The sequence below is a fragment of the Urocitellus parryii genome, chromosome 1 (genome assembly GCF_045843805.1).
Source record: "Urocitellus parryii isolate mUroPar1 chromosome 1, mUroPar1.hap1, whole genome shotgun sequence".
NCBI lineage: Eukaryota > Metazoa > Chordata > Mammalia > Rodentia > Sciuridae > Urocitellus > Urocitellus parryii.
This window is the reverse complement of record NC_135531.1, coordinates 154,518,575-154,533,720: the sequence shown is the minus strand read 5'-3', so window position 1 is coordinate 154,533,720 and position 15,146 is coordinate 154,518,575. Positions and strand designations below refer to the sequence as shown.

General features: G+C 50.3%; 1 protein-coding gene across 4 annotated transcripts in view; it reads right to left on the bottom strand.

The window, feature by feature from the left end:
- Nucleotides 1–11,350: 11,350 nt before the first annotated feature.
- The window catches only part of Tenm2 (teneurin transmembrane protein 2), an 881,534-nt gene continuing 877,738 nt past the window's right edge, over nucleotides 11,351–15,146 (bottom strand). For all 4 annotated transcript variants that reach the window (XM_026407438.2, XM_026407439.2, XM_026407440.2 and 1 more), the window contains 2 exons: nucleotides 13,690–13,820; nucleotides 11,351–12,112 (listed from right to left, as the gene is read on the bottom strand). In XM_026407438.2, the coding sequence (XP_026263223.2) occupies nucleotides 11,351–12,112; nucleotides 13,690–13,820 (893 nt within the window). The remainder of the gene's footprint in view (nucleotides 12,113–13,689; nucleotides 13,821–15,146) is intronic.

Sequence of the window (15,146 nt, the reverse complement as noted above, 5' to 3'; positions counted from 1 at the left end):
TGTGACCCTACTGAGTTGGGCAAACACAACCTCAGAAGCTGGAAGAATGTAGAAAATGTCTTCCCATTATTTCTAACACGACGTTTGTGGTTTTATTGTTTTTAGGGTGCCACGCCTAAGTTTCCCATCCTTGGATGTCAAAATGCCTGTGCACGTGAGGTCAGCAGAGGATTCACCCAGGGTCATCTGTTCTCAGTTCTCTCTCTCTCTGAATAGCTCCAGAGGGTTTTATTCTCTTGTCTTCCCTGACCTGCTGGTCTCAAGGAGAGATGCCCATTTCCATGGTGTGAATGCTTTCTCCATGGTGGATTCCAAACTACTAACATACAGCCACCAAACACGGGGTTGGGAGGGGACACATATTTGGGTCCTGTGCGCAGGCTCCAGCACTGCCCTGAACTCAGGCAGGTTGAACCCCAGCAGAGCACTACCGGAAAAATGTTCCTGGGCGCAGCAGGGTGGAGCAGCTGGTCACTGCTGCACAAGGGCTTGCCTGGTTTCCTTCAGATCCTGAGGCCTGGGTGTTGAATGGCTTCAGCTTGGTCTCTATCCCACTTCCCTAGTGTTTTTTATCTACAGGAAGTGCTATGAATGCGAATCTCATCTCTCTTATCTTTCTTTTTTATTGGAACACACTCGGGCATTGCACATGCTAGGCAAGTGCTCTACCACTGAATTTCATTTTTTTTCCCCCTTTTGTACTAGAGATTTAGCCCACAGGTGCTTCACCACTGAGCTGCATCCCCAGCCCTTCTTTTTACTTTGAGACAGGGTCTTGCTGTTACTTAGGGCCTTGCTAGGTTGCTTAGGATGATCTTGAACTTGCGATCCTCCTATCTCAGCCTCCCGAACCACTAGGATTACCAGTGTGCATCCCTGTATCCAGCTGAATCTCCTCCTTGGTGTGCAGTTCCTCCATTCTTCCCTTCTTCTAGATTCCCTCTGGGCTAAGCAAGGGTAGAGTGGGCTGAAGGGTTGCCGAGATGGGGAAAGGGATTTCCCTGGCAAGGATTCTGCCGTGGGTGTAGGATAGCCAGGCCTTTGGAAGAGCCGCTTTCTACCCTACAGAAATCTTTGAGATGTCACTAAGAGATGTGCTCTAGCTGGGAGCCATGGCATATGCCTCAAATCCCAGTGACTTGGGAGGCTGAGGCAGGATAAAAGTCCAAAGCGGTGGGGGTATAGTTCATTGGTAGAGCACCCCTGAGTTCAATCCCTAGTACAAAAAAAACCCCAAAGTACCTCTGCTGTTAGGTTCTTAGGTTACTATTTGGGAATGTAACACCCAAGGAGGTGCTAGACCCCTGGATCATCTTCAGTTCTCAAAACCACTCAAGAGGTGGGCCGAAGCTCCCCATCCTGCTATTGAGAAAACTGGGTCATCAGGAGGTTTTGGGTTGCGCAAGGTGTAATAGGTCAGGGTTCAAGCCCAAACCATTGCTTCCAAAGCTGGCGCTGGAAACCATTCGCCATATGCCCCCTCATGAGTCGAGGCCAAGTTGGATCCAGTCTTGGGAAGTCCAGGAAGCAAGGGTGGCCGCGGTGCTTGTGCTGTGCTCTTACCCCAACCACCGTGATTCCTCCCTAACTCTCCTTCTTGCTTCGTGTGGAGGAAGGCGTGTGTGAAGAGTGAGAATGAATGGAAGCGCCTATGGAGGTGTTTGTGGCAGCTCCCCCACACGTCCTTGCTCTGGTCGGTCCAACATTTCCACTAATTACACACCATGTGCTCCTTCCACCCCCAGTGTAGTCTCTACTCCTCACACTGTGACACCCTTACACTTGGCATCTCCGCCCCTTCCACACATACCCTGGAAGCCTGCACTATGCATTATCCTGGGCTGCAAGGTGTTGCAGAAACACCCACTGAGCTCCTCCATGCTCTGTCAGTTGCACCTGGACATGCGTACAGACCCACGTGCAAACCAGGACTCACTGGGCATAGGCTGTGGGCTCCCCCCACATGGGCAAGTGTGCGCTGTGTGCTGCAGGTCTGCACACACCACGCAGACCCTGTGCACCATTCCCTGACCCACAGAACACAGTCGCAGTACCTTCCTGAGCTCACTCCTCAGGTGAGGCCTTCACCTGGCCTGTCCCCTCTCTCTGTGTACCTGTGGCTTTGGCCTCAGGATGCTCACACACCTCATGTGCTGGGAGAACAAAGATGCTCCTAACCACGGAGATTTCAGCAGAGAGCCAAAGAAGGAAACGGGCCTGGCAGCTGGGTGTTGCTGATCCTGCCTCTCCAAGCAGCGCCCTGAGGACTGCCCAGCTGGGGGCTGGTGGACATCCACACCTTCTCCCTGGAAATGCCTCAAAGTTTTTATCACATCCCCACCACCTGCCCTCAGAACATTATTCTGGCACCACCAGCTACGGTCAAGGTACTCTGTTTCGTGGGGCTGTGAGTTCCCCGCAGAGGGAGAGGACAGGAAGTAGGAGATAAAACATGACCCTGCACCTTTCTCTAGCATCCCTCCTCAGTCTCAGGGGAATGTACTTGGAGATCCCCTGATCCCTCTCTACTGGTCATGGTGTCATTTCCATTGAGATGGAAACGAGGCTTCAGGAGGCTGCTCCTGGCTGCAGAGGTGCCCACAGCTGCTGTCAGGAGGGCTCAGGGTTCTGCCTTCTCCCAAGCAGGGCACAGCTCCCAGGAAGTCCAGGGGATGGAGGGAGGAACTGGGGGAAGGAGGATTCTCTCCTCCACACTAGGTTCAAGAATCCAACCACCTAAGAAGCTCCTGAGTGTTGCAGCCAGAACAGAAGGAGAATCCAGGCAGCTCCAGGATTCTTAGCTTGGAGCTGCTGCTTGGATGAACATGAGAAGGCTGATGAATTCATCGGCTTTACCAGAGGAGGGCAGCTTCTTCCTTCTGAAAGTTGGCGTTTGGGTTTAGGGTTAAATGAGGGCAAAGTGGGTGGGGACAGAACACAGTAGAGGTGGTCCTCCGGCCAGGGCACTTTCACCTTTCAAGGAGACGCCTGGCAATATCTGACAGGCTGTCGTGACTAGGGGTGGGCGTGGATTGGGTAACACTGGTGTCCAGGAGTAGAAGCCAGGGATGCTGTCAAATCCTACAAAGCACAGGACCATGCAATCTTGGCTCCCAACTGTCAGTAGAGCCAAGATTGAGAAACGCAGCCCCAGAACCAGGACTAGACAATGGGCAGAACCACCTCTGTTGATGAGCTTGGTCCACAGTGACAGGAACGCCTGTCCCCCACATGTGGGAGGCTGCGGACAGGGATCAGAGTGAAGGAACAGGGGCCTTCTAGCCCCACACTGACCAGATGTCCTTCTCAGGGGACAGGGTCTCTAGTCTGGAATGCAAGCTTCTTGCCTTCCCAGAGGAAGGGAAGTGCCACAGGACGTGTCCTGGGGTGGGTGGGTCAGAACCTTGTGGGAAGCCCCTAGAGTTCAGATTCAGTTCCAATCCTCCCAGTGCACTATCTGTGCACCCATCCTGTCCTTTGTAGCTAATCTCCATGAAGGGGGAGCCTCGGGCCCCTCCGCACTGTTCTCTTCCCAGCCGTCCATGTTGTCTTGTTGGTTGGTGTTCTACACTAGGCTCTTTCAGAATTCCCGCACCTGCCTTTGTCTCCTGAGCACCGGAGATGTCTCAGGCACTATTGAGGACAGATTGGATCAAAGCATGCTTTCACTTGACACCTTATCAGCAGCTCACAGGCTGTTGTCTAGACGGCTATCCTCCCTGGGGACACTACCAATTGCTCAACTGTTTGTGGAGTTTGGGTCAGTTCAAGGTCTTCTGAGCACGAGATGGAGGCTTCTCTGTGGCTCCCTTGGGTGCTGTAAGGCTGTAGGTTTGTGGCTACTGGCAACCACCTTCTCTGCACATGTAATAAACATCCCAAGGGAAGCAGAATGGAGAGGTGGAGCAGAGACAGCACCTTTTGGATATCTTTGGAGCCCAGAATCCAGCCATGTCTGGTATTATTCATGCCTCTGGACTTCTGGGTTTTGCTTTGAGCTGGGGTTCTGACACTTGCCTCTGCAAGTCTTCTGGTTAATTCAGTAATGCTCTTGGGGGCATGAGCCAGTCTGTGTTCACCTTCTCCATTCCCTCCACTCCAGCCTTTGGCAAGATAGATGTGTGATTGACTCCCAGCCAATGGAGGAAGATTCTCTCTGGCCAATAACTCCTGTATCAAAATAAAATCTCTGTGTGTATTTCATTGAGATAAGACTCAGATAAGGGCTTATTGAGGGAGTGACCTGGGAGTGGAGAGAGTAGACTGAGAGCATGAGAAGAATTTGCAGCCACCTGGGAGGGGCCTAGTTGGGGTTTGATTTGCTGTGAAACCTCCTGAAGTCTCCATTTTCCCATCTGTTCCCAACTATCTCGTGGAGTGCTTGGGAAGTTTAAGTAAGATTAATATGGGTGAAAGTTTCTATGAATACATAAATATAAAGAGATTGTTTTTGCCGCCCCTGGAATTGGGCTCAGAGGGAGAAGGGACCTGTGGGTTCCTTCTCTAAGGTGTGCACTGAGGGGCAGGGCCCCACCCTTAGCTATCACTGAAGGCTGAAAAGAGCATCAGTATAGCCGATCATGCCCTGCTCTTGTGACTGGCCGAGCATCATTACAGCAGCCCTGCAGGGTGGTATTTCACCTCCATTTCACAGGAGAGGAAACCAAGTCTGCAGAGTTTAGTAATGAGCCCAGGCTTAGCTAGAGGGAGGGGAGTGGTTGAGATTTTAAATGAAGTTTCTTTTTCTGCTTCCCAAGACCATCACTCAAAAAATGTTTCAGTTTTTGGAATAATTGCTTACCATTTCACGTGTACATATTCAGTGCTAAGCATTTGCCTTGCATTTCAAATCTCTCATTTTCATTAACCTTTCTAAATAATCCTATATAGTAGGTATTTTTAGCTTTATGTTACATATAGGAAAAAGCAAGGGTCAGGGACATGAAGAAGTGTGGAGATGTACTCAGGCAGTTAGTGGAGGTGCTGAGCTCAAAATCGGGATGATTTTGGGAATCTTGGGTCCCCGAAGCCAATCCAAGAGGCCCCTGGAGCAAGTCCTCCCCGGGGCGGGGCTCTCTTAGCAGCCTCCCGCTGCCTCTGGTCTTCCCACCTCTGCCCAGGCGCCCAGGCCGGCTCCAGGACGATTGTCTGGGAAAGGTTGCCATCTAGTGGCCAAACAGCGAGCCAACACTTACCGTCAGGTGGCGAGGGCTTGGGAAGGGGACTTTGGCTGACAAGCGGGAAGAGAGCGGCTGGGGCAGCCCAGGTGCTGGAGGGCTGCCTGTCCACAGCCTCAGGGTGGACGGTGGGGCATGGGGATGGGCGTGATCTACCAGAACTCACCTGCCCTCAGGGTGTTGTCCTTTCACCTGGGTGTGGTCCCCTTTCCCTCAGAAGGAGAGGGGAAGTTAGTGCCTGACCTGGCTGGAGTGAGGCCTCTTGGAAGGTCAAGGTCTGCCCTTGGTGTTCCACCCACGTAGACTTGGTCCCCAACTCAGAGGAAGCTGCCGAAGCTCCCCTCTCTTCCTGTATGGAATCCTGCTGGGCCAACTGGCCTCTCCTCTGTTGTTCTCTGAGTTCAGGTCCTTACGTGGACATGGCAGGATCTCCCAGGCCCCTGTCCTTTCTGTCCCTCCTCTCTCTCCCCCTTATTAACCATTTTCAAGACTCCCTATATGCTCCTCATGAACGTGGAGGACCAGCTTTGGAGCCCGACTCTCCCTCCTGCTCATCCTCCCTCGAGGGTCTCATTTCAGGCCTGCCCTCCTGCTAATCTCCAGTCCAGGGTGCTTTTCAGTTCCAGCTGAGCCTGAAAAACTACCTGGGGAGCTTTGACATTGACCCAGGAACTGTCCACCCTCCCAGAGAGCCTCATGTGGTGGGCCTGGGACCTCCATTGAGAAAGCTCCCAGGATTCTCGCTATCCTCTCTCCAGTCCCTCTCTCTTTCAGTCTTTCTTTTTTGTGGTGCAGGGGAGGGAACCAGGATCCCACTCATGCTAGGCATGTGCTTCACCACTGAGCTGTGTCTCCTGCCTGAATCAGGGGATTCTCCCATGGAGCCCTGCTCCAGCCTTCTGACCTCGGCAGTCTACTTCTAGAATCATTCTGGATGCTTTAGCACCTGCTCTAGTTCCAGTCTAGAGCATCGCTCCCATATTCCCTACCTGGAGTCCCCTCATTGGCCAGTGCCCAGTGTAGATGCTCAGGGAGGAAAGTTGCCGGTTCTCTGCTTCTGGTGGGCTCCTCCCTCTGCATCAGCTCAGGCCCCCCTGGGGCCCATTGATTGACTTGCAAGTTCGCCTCACGCCTTAAATCAGGAGATTTTTGAACCATGTTTTATTTATCTTTATAGTCCCAGCTTCTGACACTGTCAGGGACAAAACTGTGCTTGATGACTGGCAGTGCTGATGAATGCCTGCACGAATGTCACCTGCTCAGACAGCCAGTCTTCATGTGGCTGAGACTCTTGACCCCTTAGATGTCACTCTTTCTGAAAAGCCCTCGAGGCTGTGAGCAGGATCAGATGCTGACGGTACTGGTTCAAGTTCCTCTGCCTGGGCTGGGGGAGGAGAGCTTGCTCTTGAGGAGGTGCCAGGTGTGAGGAAGGGCCTCCACCTGGCTGAGCCCCTGAGGCTCGTACCTAGTGGGAATGGCTCAGTTCCCACTCACAGGAAATCTTGGAACAGTTTTAAAAATAATAAAACCGTATATTAAGTACTTCCCATGTGTCAATGATGCAATTGATACTCATTTAGTCATAGCAGCCATCCTGTTCCCTGAACCAAGGTGGACGTTTCTATGCATCAAAGATAAATTTTCCTTGTATTAACCTACATAGGGTTTATCTGTTGGAGCAGCTGAAGATATTTACCATAAAGAACATGCATTATCTTACCTGGTTCTCAGAGTTTCTTGGGCTTTTTGATTCTTTTGTGGTGCTTGGGCTTGAACCAGGGTCTTATGCATCCCATGCAAGCACTTACCACTGAGCAACACAGCTAGCCCTGTTTCCACAACTCAGGGAATGGGTCAGGATGGGTTCCCAGGCAGAGTTCAGGGTCTTAATGAGCTCTTAAGCTAAACTGTCTTTCCAGAATTCTCTACCAGTTTGTCCTGGTCATTTTGGACCAGCCTGAGGTAAGGCAGCCCACGATCTTTCATAGAAAGTTGTTTCCTTTTTCTGTATTTTCTGCTTGCATTTCAGCAGACTGGATGAAGCCTAGAAGCTCTGGCCGCATGAGCTCACCTGGGCTCCTGGCCTGGGATCAATTCCTCCCAACCTCAGTGAGCTGCTGCATGGTGGCAGATCTCCTTGAAGGTTCTGCCACACCAGGACAGGAGCTGTCCTGCTGAGCTGTTCTGTGGGCCCCTCCTCAGTGGTCCTGACCCCAGGCAGTCCCACCAGGGAGCCCCCTGCTCCTGTCCTCACCTGGGCGCACTGTGGAGGCAGGCTGTGCGGCCCTGCTTCTCAGAGGGAGGTCCTCTCAGCCACTTTGGTTTCTAATGAGCTTGCTCTGCTGGGAACACCAGCAGGGTCATGGTTGCAAGCCAGCTGGCCCTGCCTCTCCTTCCCCTTCCACCTGTGGAGGTGAACTCTGCCTCGATGATGACAGGAAGGGAGAGGGATGCAGGCCTTGGGAAGGTCTCAGCAGACAGACCAGGCACCAGACTTCCTGGAGAAGCAGTGAGACCTAGAGGGCTTCCATCTGATTCCACCACTTACCAGCTGGGTGACAACTAGCCTCAGCGATCTCACCTGCCCAGCGTATGATACTGGAAGCTCGTCCTTGCCATCCACCTGCCCCACTCTCCTCCATCTCTCTTCTGAGGTCGAAGTTAGCTTTATCTCCAGTGGAAAGGCACTTCTGCCTCCTCCTTCATCTCACCCACGTGACTACATCAGCTGCTTCTCTGTGATCTCTACTCTGCATCCAGAGCACTTGTGTATGACATGAAAACTAATGCACTCCTGCTGCTTTAATGATAAAACCAACCTAGTCTGTCACGTATGTTTTCTGAGGCCCACAAGCCTCCGCATTGTTTATCCTTGGCCTGACCCTGTTCCCCCACCATAGTCCCTTTGCATATCCTGCCTGGACTCTGGAATATATTCTCTTTGCTTCACCTGGCTAACTCCCACTGAACTGTCAGACCTCAGCGACTTCTGTGACATCCTCAGTTGAGGTCACATCCCCTGGGATGTGTTTCCATTGCTTTCTAAATCTGTCCTTGGCACTGAATGGCCCTGTCTTTCCACTTCTCAGTGTCATTCTTTGCCTGCTGTTGACCCATTCTTCTGCCCAGGAAATTCATGAGGTCAAGGCCCCTGTTTGTGTCTACTCACCTTCCAAATCCCAAGAACATAAGTCCAGCACCTAGCATGGGGCAAGCTCTGAATAAAGTGCAGCTTCCAAGGAAAACATGGCAGCAGAGCCCACGGCACCGTGACTGGCACCAAGTAAGATCAAGTTTTCATGAAGTACAGAGGATCCTATCCCAACTGTAAGAGAGGTGCAGAACAAAAATTCATCCACCCCCAAGTGCTCTTCTTACTTGGGTTGCTGCAAGTATGCAAGTTTGGGGATAAACTTAAGTAGGCTGGAAGAAAACTCACACACACACACACACACACACACACACACACACACGTACACACGGTCTCCAGAGATGGTGAGCAGAGTCCCATTAGTGTCTCAATTTCCTGGTAGCATCTTCCAGAACTAGAAAGCAGTAGCATAGTGGGGCCTGAGTATTTGGGGAGGGCTGGGCCTGATGGTCCTTCCTGCATACCAGCACCAACCCCCAACTTTTGTCCCCACCAAAGGGGGTCAAAGAGGCAGGCAGAGAGGACTCCAGAATGATCAGAGCTGCTTGAAGAGCATCAAGACACTCTAAGAAAAGCCCCTGCAAGCTGGGCACAGTGGTACCTCTGTAATCCCAGTGATTCTGGAGACCGAGGCAGGAAGATCACAAGTTCAAAGCCATTTTCAGCAATTTAGTGAGGCTCTAGCAACTGAGCAAGACTGTCTCAAAATGAAAAAAACAGGGCTGGGGATATAGCTTAGTGGTTAAGTGCCCCTGGGTTCAATCCCTGGTGCCCCCCCCCCCCAAAAAAAAGGTCTACCAAATGTTCAAAGCAGCACAGGCTGAGCATCCCGAATCTGAAAATTCAAAATTCAAACTGCTCCAGAACCATACTTTTTTAGCATTGACATGAAGCCAAGCCACAAGTGGAAAATTCTATACCATGAAACTATTTTATGCCTAAAATTACTAAAAATACTATATAACGTTAACCAGGTGTGGTGGTGCAGGCCTGTAATTCTAGCAGCTTAGAAGCCTGAGACAGGAGGATTGCAAGTTCAAAGCCAGCCTCAGCAAAAGTGAGGTTCTAAGCAACTCAATGAGACCCTGTTTCTAAATAAAATACAAAATAGGACTGTGATGTGGCTCAAGGGTTGAGTGCCCTGAGTTCAATCCCAAGTACTCAAACAAATAAACAAAACTATTGTATAAAATTTACCTTTAGATGCTGTGGATGAGATCTACCTAAGATTTAAGCTTAGCATTGGATCTCATCCTGCAAGGTGCATTTGTGCATGCTCCCTAGGGAGACTGAGGCAAGGGGAATCACAAGTTCAGGGCCAGCTGTGGCAATTTAGCAAGACCCTATCTCAAAACAAAACAAAACAAAAAAAATAGAAAGGGTCAGCAGTGTAGCTCAGTGGTAGAGTGCCCAGGCAGTGCCCTGGGTTCAATCCTTAGGACTGGGGGAAAAAAGAGATTTGAGTCACATCCTCAAGATACCTCATTATGTATATGCAAATATTCCAAAATCTGACAAAAATCTGAAGCCCCAAACACTTTGGTTCCAAGTATCTCAGAACGCTTGGTGTCTCAGCAAGATCAGAGCTGTTTGGGGACCTCAAGCGCCCTCCCTTTTGACCATTTCAAAGCATTTCCACAGAAGACCAGTGTCCACAGGAGTTTTAGAGACTTTATTTATGTATAAACCATTTAAACACTTTGCCATAAATTATCTTTGCCTGTCCCTAGTCTTTGCTTAGCAGCAAATTAAAATTAATATAAAAACTCGATGAACAATTCATACATGTATATTACAAAAAAGTTCCTGTACCAAAGTTCTTATTAGACTTTTTTGTGTTTTTTTTTAATTTTTTTTCTTAAGTTTTTAACATTTTTTTTGTTTTTATTTTTATTTATTTATTTTTTTAAATTTTTCTCTCCTCATGGTGACTGTCATGTGATTGTCTCAGTTTCTGGACCAAACAAACACACTAATAATTTTAAATCTGAAACAGTGATTGCGCCTTGCGGCGTATGTATGTACAGGGTGATCGAGTGGTACCTGTTAGCAAGAGTCACAATGCCGCACCTCTACCGTAACTTGATACCCACGAACTACGGAATCTAAACAGACTACACCCTGTAACTGCGTATTACTGTCCACAATGGAATCTCCAAAGACAAAAGAGTATGAGAATTTATCTGTAGTGAGTATAGCCACCGTTTTGAATTAAATTTTACACTTCTGCGCTCAAATAAATTAGCTCAGGCCGGACTAAGTGGAGACCCGAGAGGTAAGTGCCCGACGGCATTATTTCGCTTTGACTTTTGATAGGAATTTTTTTTTTCTTGTGTTTTTCTTTTTCTTTAAAAAGTATTCCAGTGCTCACTCCTCCACTTCGCTGCCCCCCCTCCCCAGGCGCTACACACAAATCACCCCCAAAGTCGTGTTTTTAAATGCACCTGTATTTGCTTAAAGGAAAACGTCGGAAGTGTCTGTCCAACGAGCAGTCTGAATCGTCCCCAGCTGGTCTGACGACGGACGCCCTGTCAGTGTCTCCGCGTCGCTCACGTGTGAATGAGTGAGGTAATAAGATATGAGGCCTTCCGTCTTCATTGCTTTGTTTTCTGGTCGGTGTGTTTGTTTTGCTGTCTGTTGGTTGCTGTTTGCCTATTTTTTTTTTCTGTTCTTTTGTTCCTTTTGGATATTTAGTGTCTCTTTTCTGCGGTAGACCCAGAACAAGTGGGCCATATTTTAGGGGAACTCGGAACATTTTGTGTGTCTGTTCATTCATTCGTTCATCCCGTTTGTTTTGATTTCCTCAGAATTTGCAGCTGGGCTTTAGTGTGCTTCAGGATGAGGGACTTCTTGCTTGGACGGTAGTAGCATTTGAACTCAAAAAATGTGAGCTTTCTTGCCACTTGGTCTCCTAAAGCAGCCCAGCCTCCGTGCCCCTGTTAGGTCTTCATCTCCTTAGGAGAGGAGAGCACAGTTACTCCTGCTCAGCCATCCAGACGAGGAATGGCAGCGGGTGACTTTGTTACCTCTTTCCCATCTCGTTCTGTCTTAGGAACTGGATGTTGCTGCTGCTGTCCGCGAGCTCGGGGTACTGCTCCACGGGAAGGACGTAATAGCCCTCGTAGCCCTGCACGCGCCCCGAGCTCAGCAGCTGCTGCTTCTCACCCTCAGTCCACAGGCGGCTGCCCTCTCGGCCGTCCCTGGCTTTCTGCTGCTCCTTGGCCCAGGCGGTGCCCAGGGCCCTCTGTCTCGCCTGGTCCAGGACGCGGGCCTTCTCTTCGTCCAGGGTGTCGGGGGTGAGGCCGTAGCGGATGCTGAGCAGCAGCGTGGAGTACTGGAATTCGATGTTGGTGAACCTTCGAGTCCTGCCATTGACCAGCAGCGTGGGCTGCGACACGGTCACGTTCACCCCGCTCTCCAGTACCTTGCGGCCGATGGTGGTGCCCAGCGTGACCAGGTCACTGTCGGCCGAGCCGATCTTCACAAAGTAGTGGGTGTCCTTGCCCTCGATGCTGTAGTGCATCTTGTCCAGGTAGTAGGCGTTGTTCAGCACAGACGCCACCTTGCGGCTGTCCTCGCTGGCGATGCTGGACACACCGGTGGTCACCCGCCCTTCCTTGATGGCAAACATGATACCTTTGCCAATGATGGGCGTGGTGGTGGCAAACCAGTGGCCTGCTTTCTCTCGGATGCTGGCGTGGAGCTTTTTAGAAATGACCTGCCCCTCCAGCGCCATGAAGGCCTGATTATGTCTCTCCGCCGTCTGCTGGACACCTGTAATGAGCTGCGGGCACAAGAACATAGAGAAAGCTGAGAAGGTGCAGGCAGCTCATTAGGAACAGCCAGAGAAAAATGCCTGAACGCCCCAGAGGCCCTGTGTGCCTATAATACCAGCTAACCTAGTCTGCCTGTCGGAACTCGGACAGGCTGCCAGATCTCTGAAGGGGTGGCCTGTCCATTGTGTAACTGTGCCACTAAGAGATGGTGATGGAGATTTGTCATCTCCCCCCGAGTCTGTACCTAGGCCCACACACTTCCCGTGGCTCACCACTGTTGGATCAGATTCCCCTGCACTGGGGGGTGGCCACTACCTTGTGCACTTTAAACCCAGGAATGTCCTGACCTCAGGGCAGTGGTCTACTGGAATGGCTGTGAACCTAACCCATCTAACCTGGCTATTTCTGAGACCAGAAAATGGTCTGGAGACTCATTACCTTCTTTGGATCAAGACTTTGCTACTCCGAGGGACCAGCCAGGGAGGGTCCACAGAGAATCACCCTCTTAACAAAGTGGAACCTCAGTCCTCCCCCATGACTTACTGAGCCAGGGGCTTACATTACCTGGACACTCTAGGTGATTTGTATGCATGTCAGGGTTTGAGAAGCGTGTGGCTAAGAGATGCAGGCTTTGGGGGCCAGCAGGGAGACCCCTCAGCTGTGCGTGAGTTGTTTTGGATCTTAGCCCTGGTTCTGCAGAGGAAGGAAATCACCCCTGCCTCCTTGGCCTCGAGTTCTCCACTCGAATGGCAACTTGTCGAAATTGGTGGTTGGGGGACAGGCAGGGATAATGGAAGAGGCTGAGCTGGGGAGGTAACGGCACTTAGATAAATGAGAGAAATGATGGCTTTTCATCCACTGAGTGGTCCCCGAGGGGAAGGACTAAGAGAATGCTGTTCCCAATTACCCAGCAGCTCCTCCTCAACTCTCTATAGTTATACAATCTGGACAATTATTCCGAGCAGCTGAGACCTTTCAGACTTCCATCGTACTGAGCACCAGTTCTGTGGCAGGGGTTTTCCGAGCACCCATGCCCTCTCCTCCCATTTGATTGTGGTAGAGGTCTCAGCTGCACCCAAATTGAAACTGACCACCTTTCGGTCATCACAGAAAGACCCAAGCACGAATTATGTTCTGAAAATTCAATCTGTGTACATTTGGGCCATAAAGCGCCAAGGTTTTATGTGGGGCATAAAAATGTTCTTTAATGGGACAGAAACTGCAAACCACAGTTTTATTACTTCCCATAAAAGCTGAAAGGGTTATGATCTTCTAGGCCGTGCAGATGGTGGGTTGCTGCTAGATTTCTCTGTGCTGTTGTTAATCAAGGAGTGACTCAAGGGTATATACTGAACAGATAATGATACCACAATTAAGGTAATAATTGAGGTTGGGAAGAAATGTGTGCTGCACCAGGTAGATGACAGCACCGACATTCACTTTCTGGGAAGCCCCATGTCTCCTGCACCTTTTATACCCAGCTCCAATGTTTTCCTCTCCTGACCCACCCTTTGCTGCCCTGTGGTTCGGTTTGCAAAGGGAATGACGGCAATCATGTGGATTCCTGGAAGGAATCTGCACTTACCTGGCCACTCTCACTTGCTTGACTCTCTGACAATTCGTAGGGAGGAGGCACGAAATACATTTTGGCTCTTGGGAAGCCGGGAATTATGTTGCTGAGCTGAAATCCAAACATCACAAGCCAGCTTTTCACATCTATGGTGAAACAAAAATAAAGATTTCTGAAATCATGATGAATGGAAAGCTCCAAGTGGATGAGAGAGAGAGAGAGAGAGAGAGAGAGAGAGAGAGAGAGAGAGAGAGAGAGAGAATAAAACAGGTGTTTAGGTATGGGGTCCAACAGAGGAGGGAGGCAAGAGCCAGTGAGGTGTCCTGGGTCTGCACAGTTCCAGGAAATAGATGTCCTTCCTGGCTTGGTCAACTGACACACCAACACCATGCCGTGATTAAGAAGGCCAGTACTGCAGGGATATAGACTTAGCTTCGATTCCCTTGATGTGTGACCCTGGGCAACTTCCAGCCCCCTCCCAGCCTCAGATATGAGTTGACATTATAATTGCACCAACCTCATTGAGTTGTTGTGAGGATCAAAGGAGAAAATCCATGCAAAGGACTCATCACGGTGCCTGGCACATGCACCACCCAATGAATGTGCCCTCCTTAATGAAGCACATATTTAAAGAGGCATCTATTACAGGCCAGACAACATGTCAGAAGCCTATATACAATGGCCAGCCAGAGGGATCAGTGATGCTTCTGACCACTGTGCGGGACCCTTGGACCAGGACTGCTGTGTCAAGGCTGGCCCACCATGGAAGGGGGGGGTTCCAAGGATTGGACATGGATGGGATGCAATTTTCTGGCCCGAGACCCATTTTTTCTAGGCCTCCTACTCTTCAAGGAGGCATCAAGAGAGAGCTCTGCATACTCAGGTAAGACACCCAACCAGGGGTCAAGATGAAGTCCTTTGCATTGGTAATTACACCACCTGCCCACATGCATTCTGTGCTGAATGTCCAGGTTCTCAGAGGAGGGCCACCTCCCCCCCAGGTCTCCAGGCCTCCTTCTGCGGTGATCAGTATGGAGTCCTGAACATCGGTCCCTAGAAACACTTCCATTTTCACTGAAACTATTGGCCTGGAGTCCAGAAGGACCAGCCTGGTTAAGTCCTTTTATGATGGCATCCTGAGATCATGCTTCACACTCTGTGCCAACTCCCTTTCCTGCCCCATCTCTACCTCTCTCAGCTCCTGAAATACTTCCACCAGGCCCTCTGGAATCCATCTGGGTCACCAGGGAAGCCCCACACATCTTCTCTAAAGGTTTCTTTCCATTCTTGCTACAATTGAGCCTTTCTCCCTGAGAGTACGGGTCCTCCAGCTTATTCTGTGGGTGCTGGATCTGAAGGTACCATAGTCATCGAAGGCCTCTTGGCTGAATTTCTCAAAGCTGTTAGCTTCTGCCTCACTCTCATTCTCTCCACTTCTGATCCTGAATTAATTCTAGTGATTTCCTTAGGCA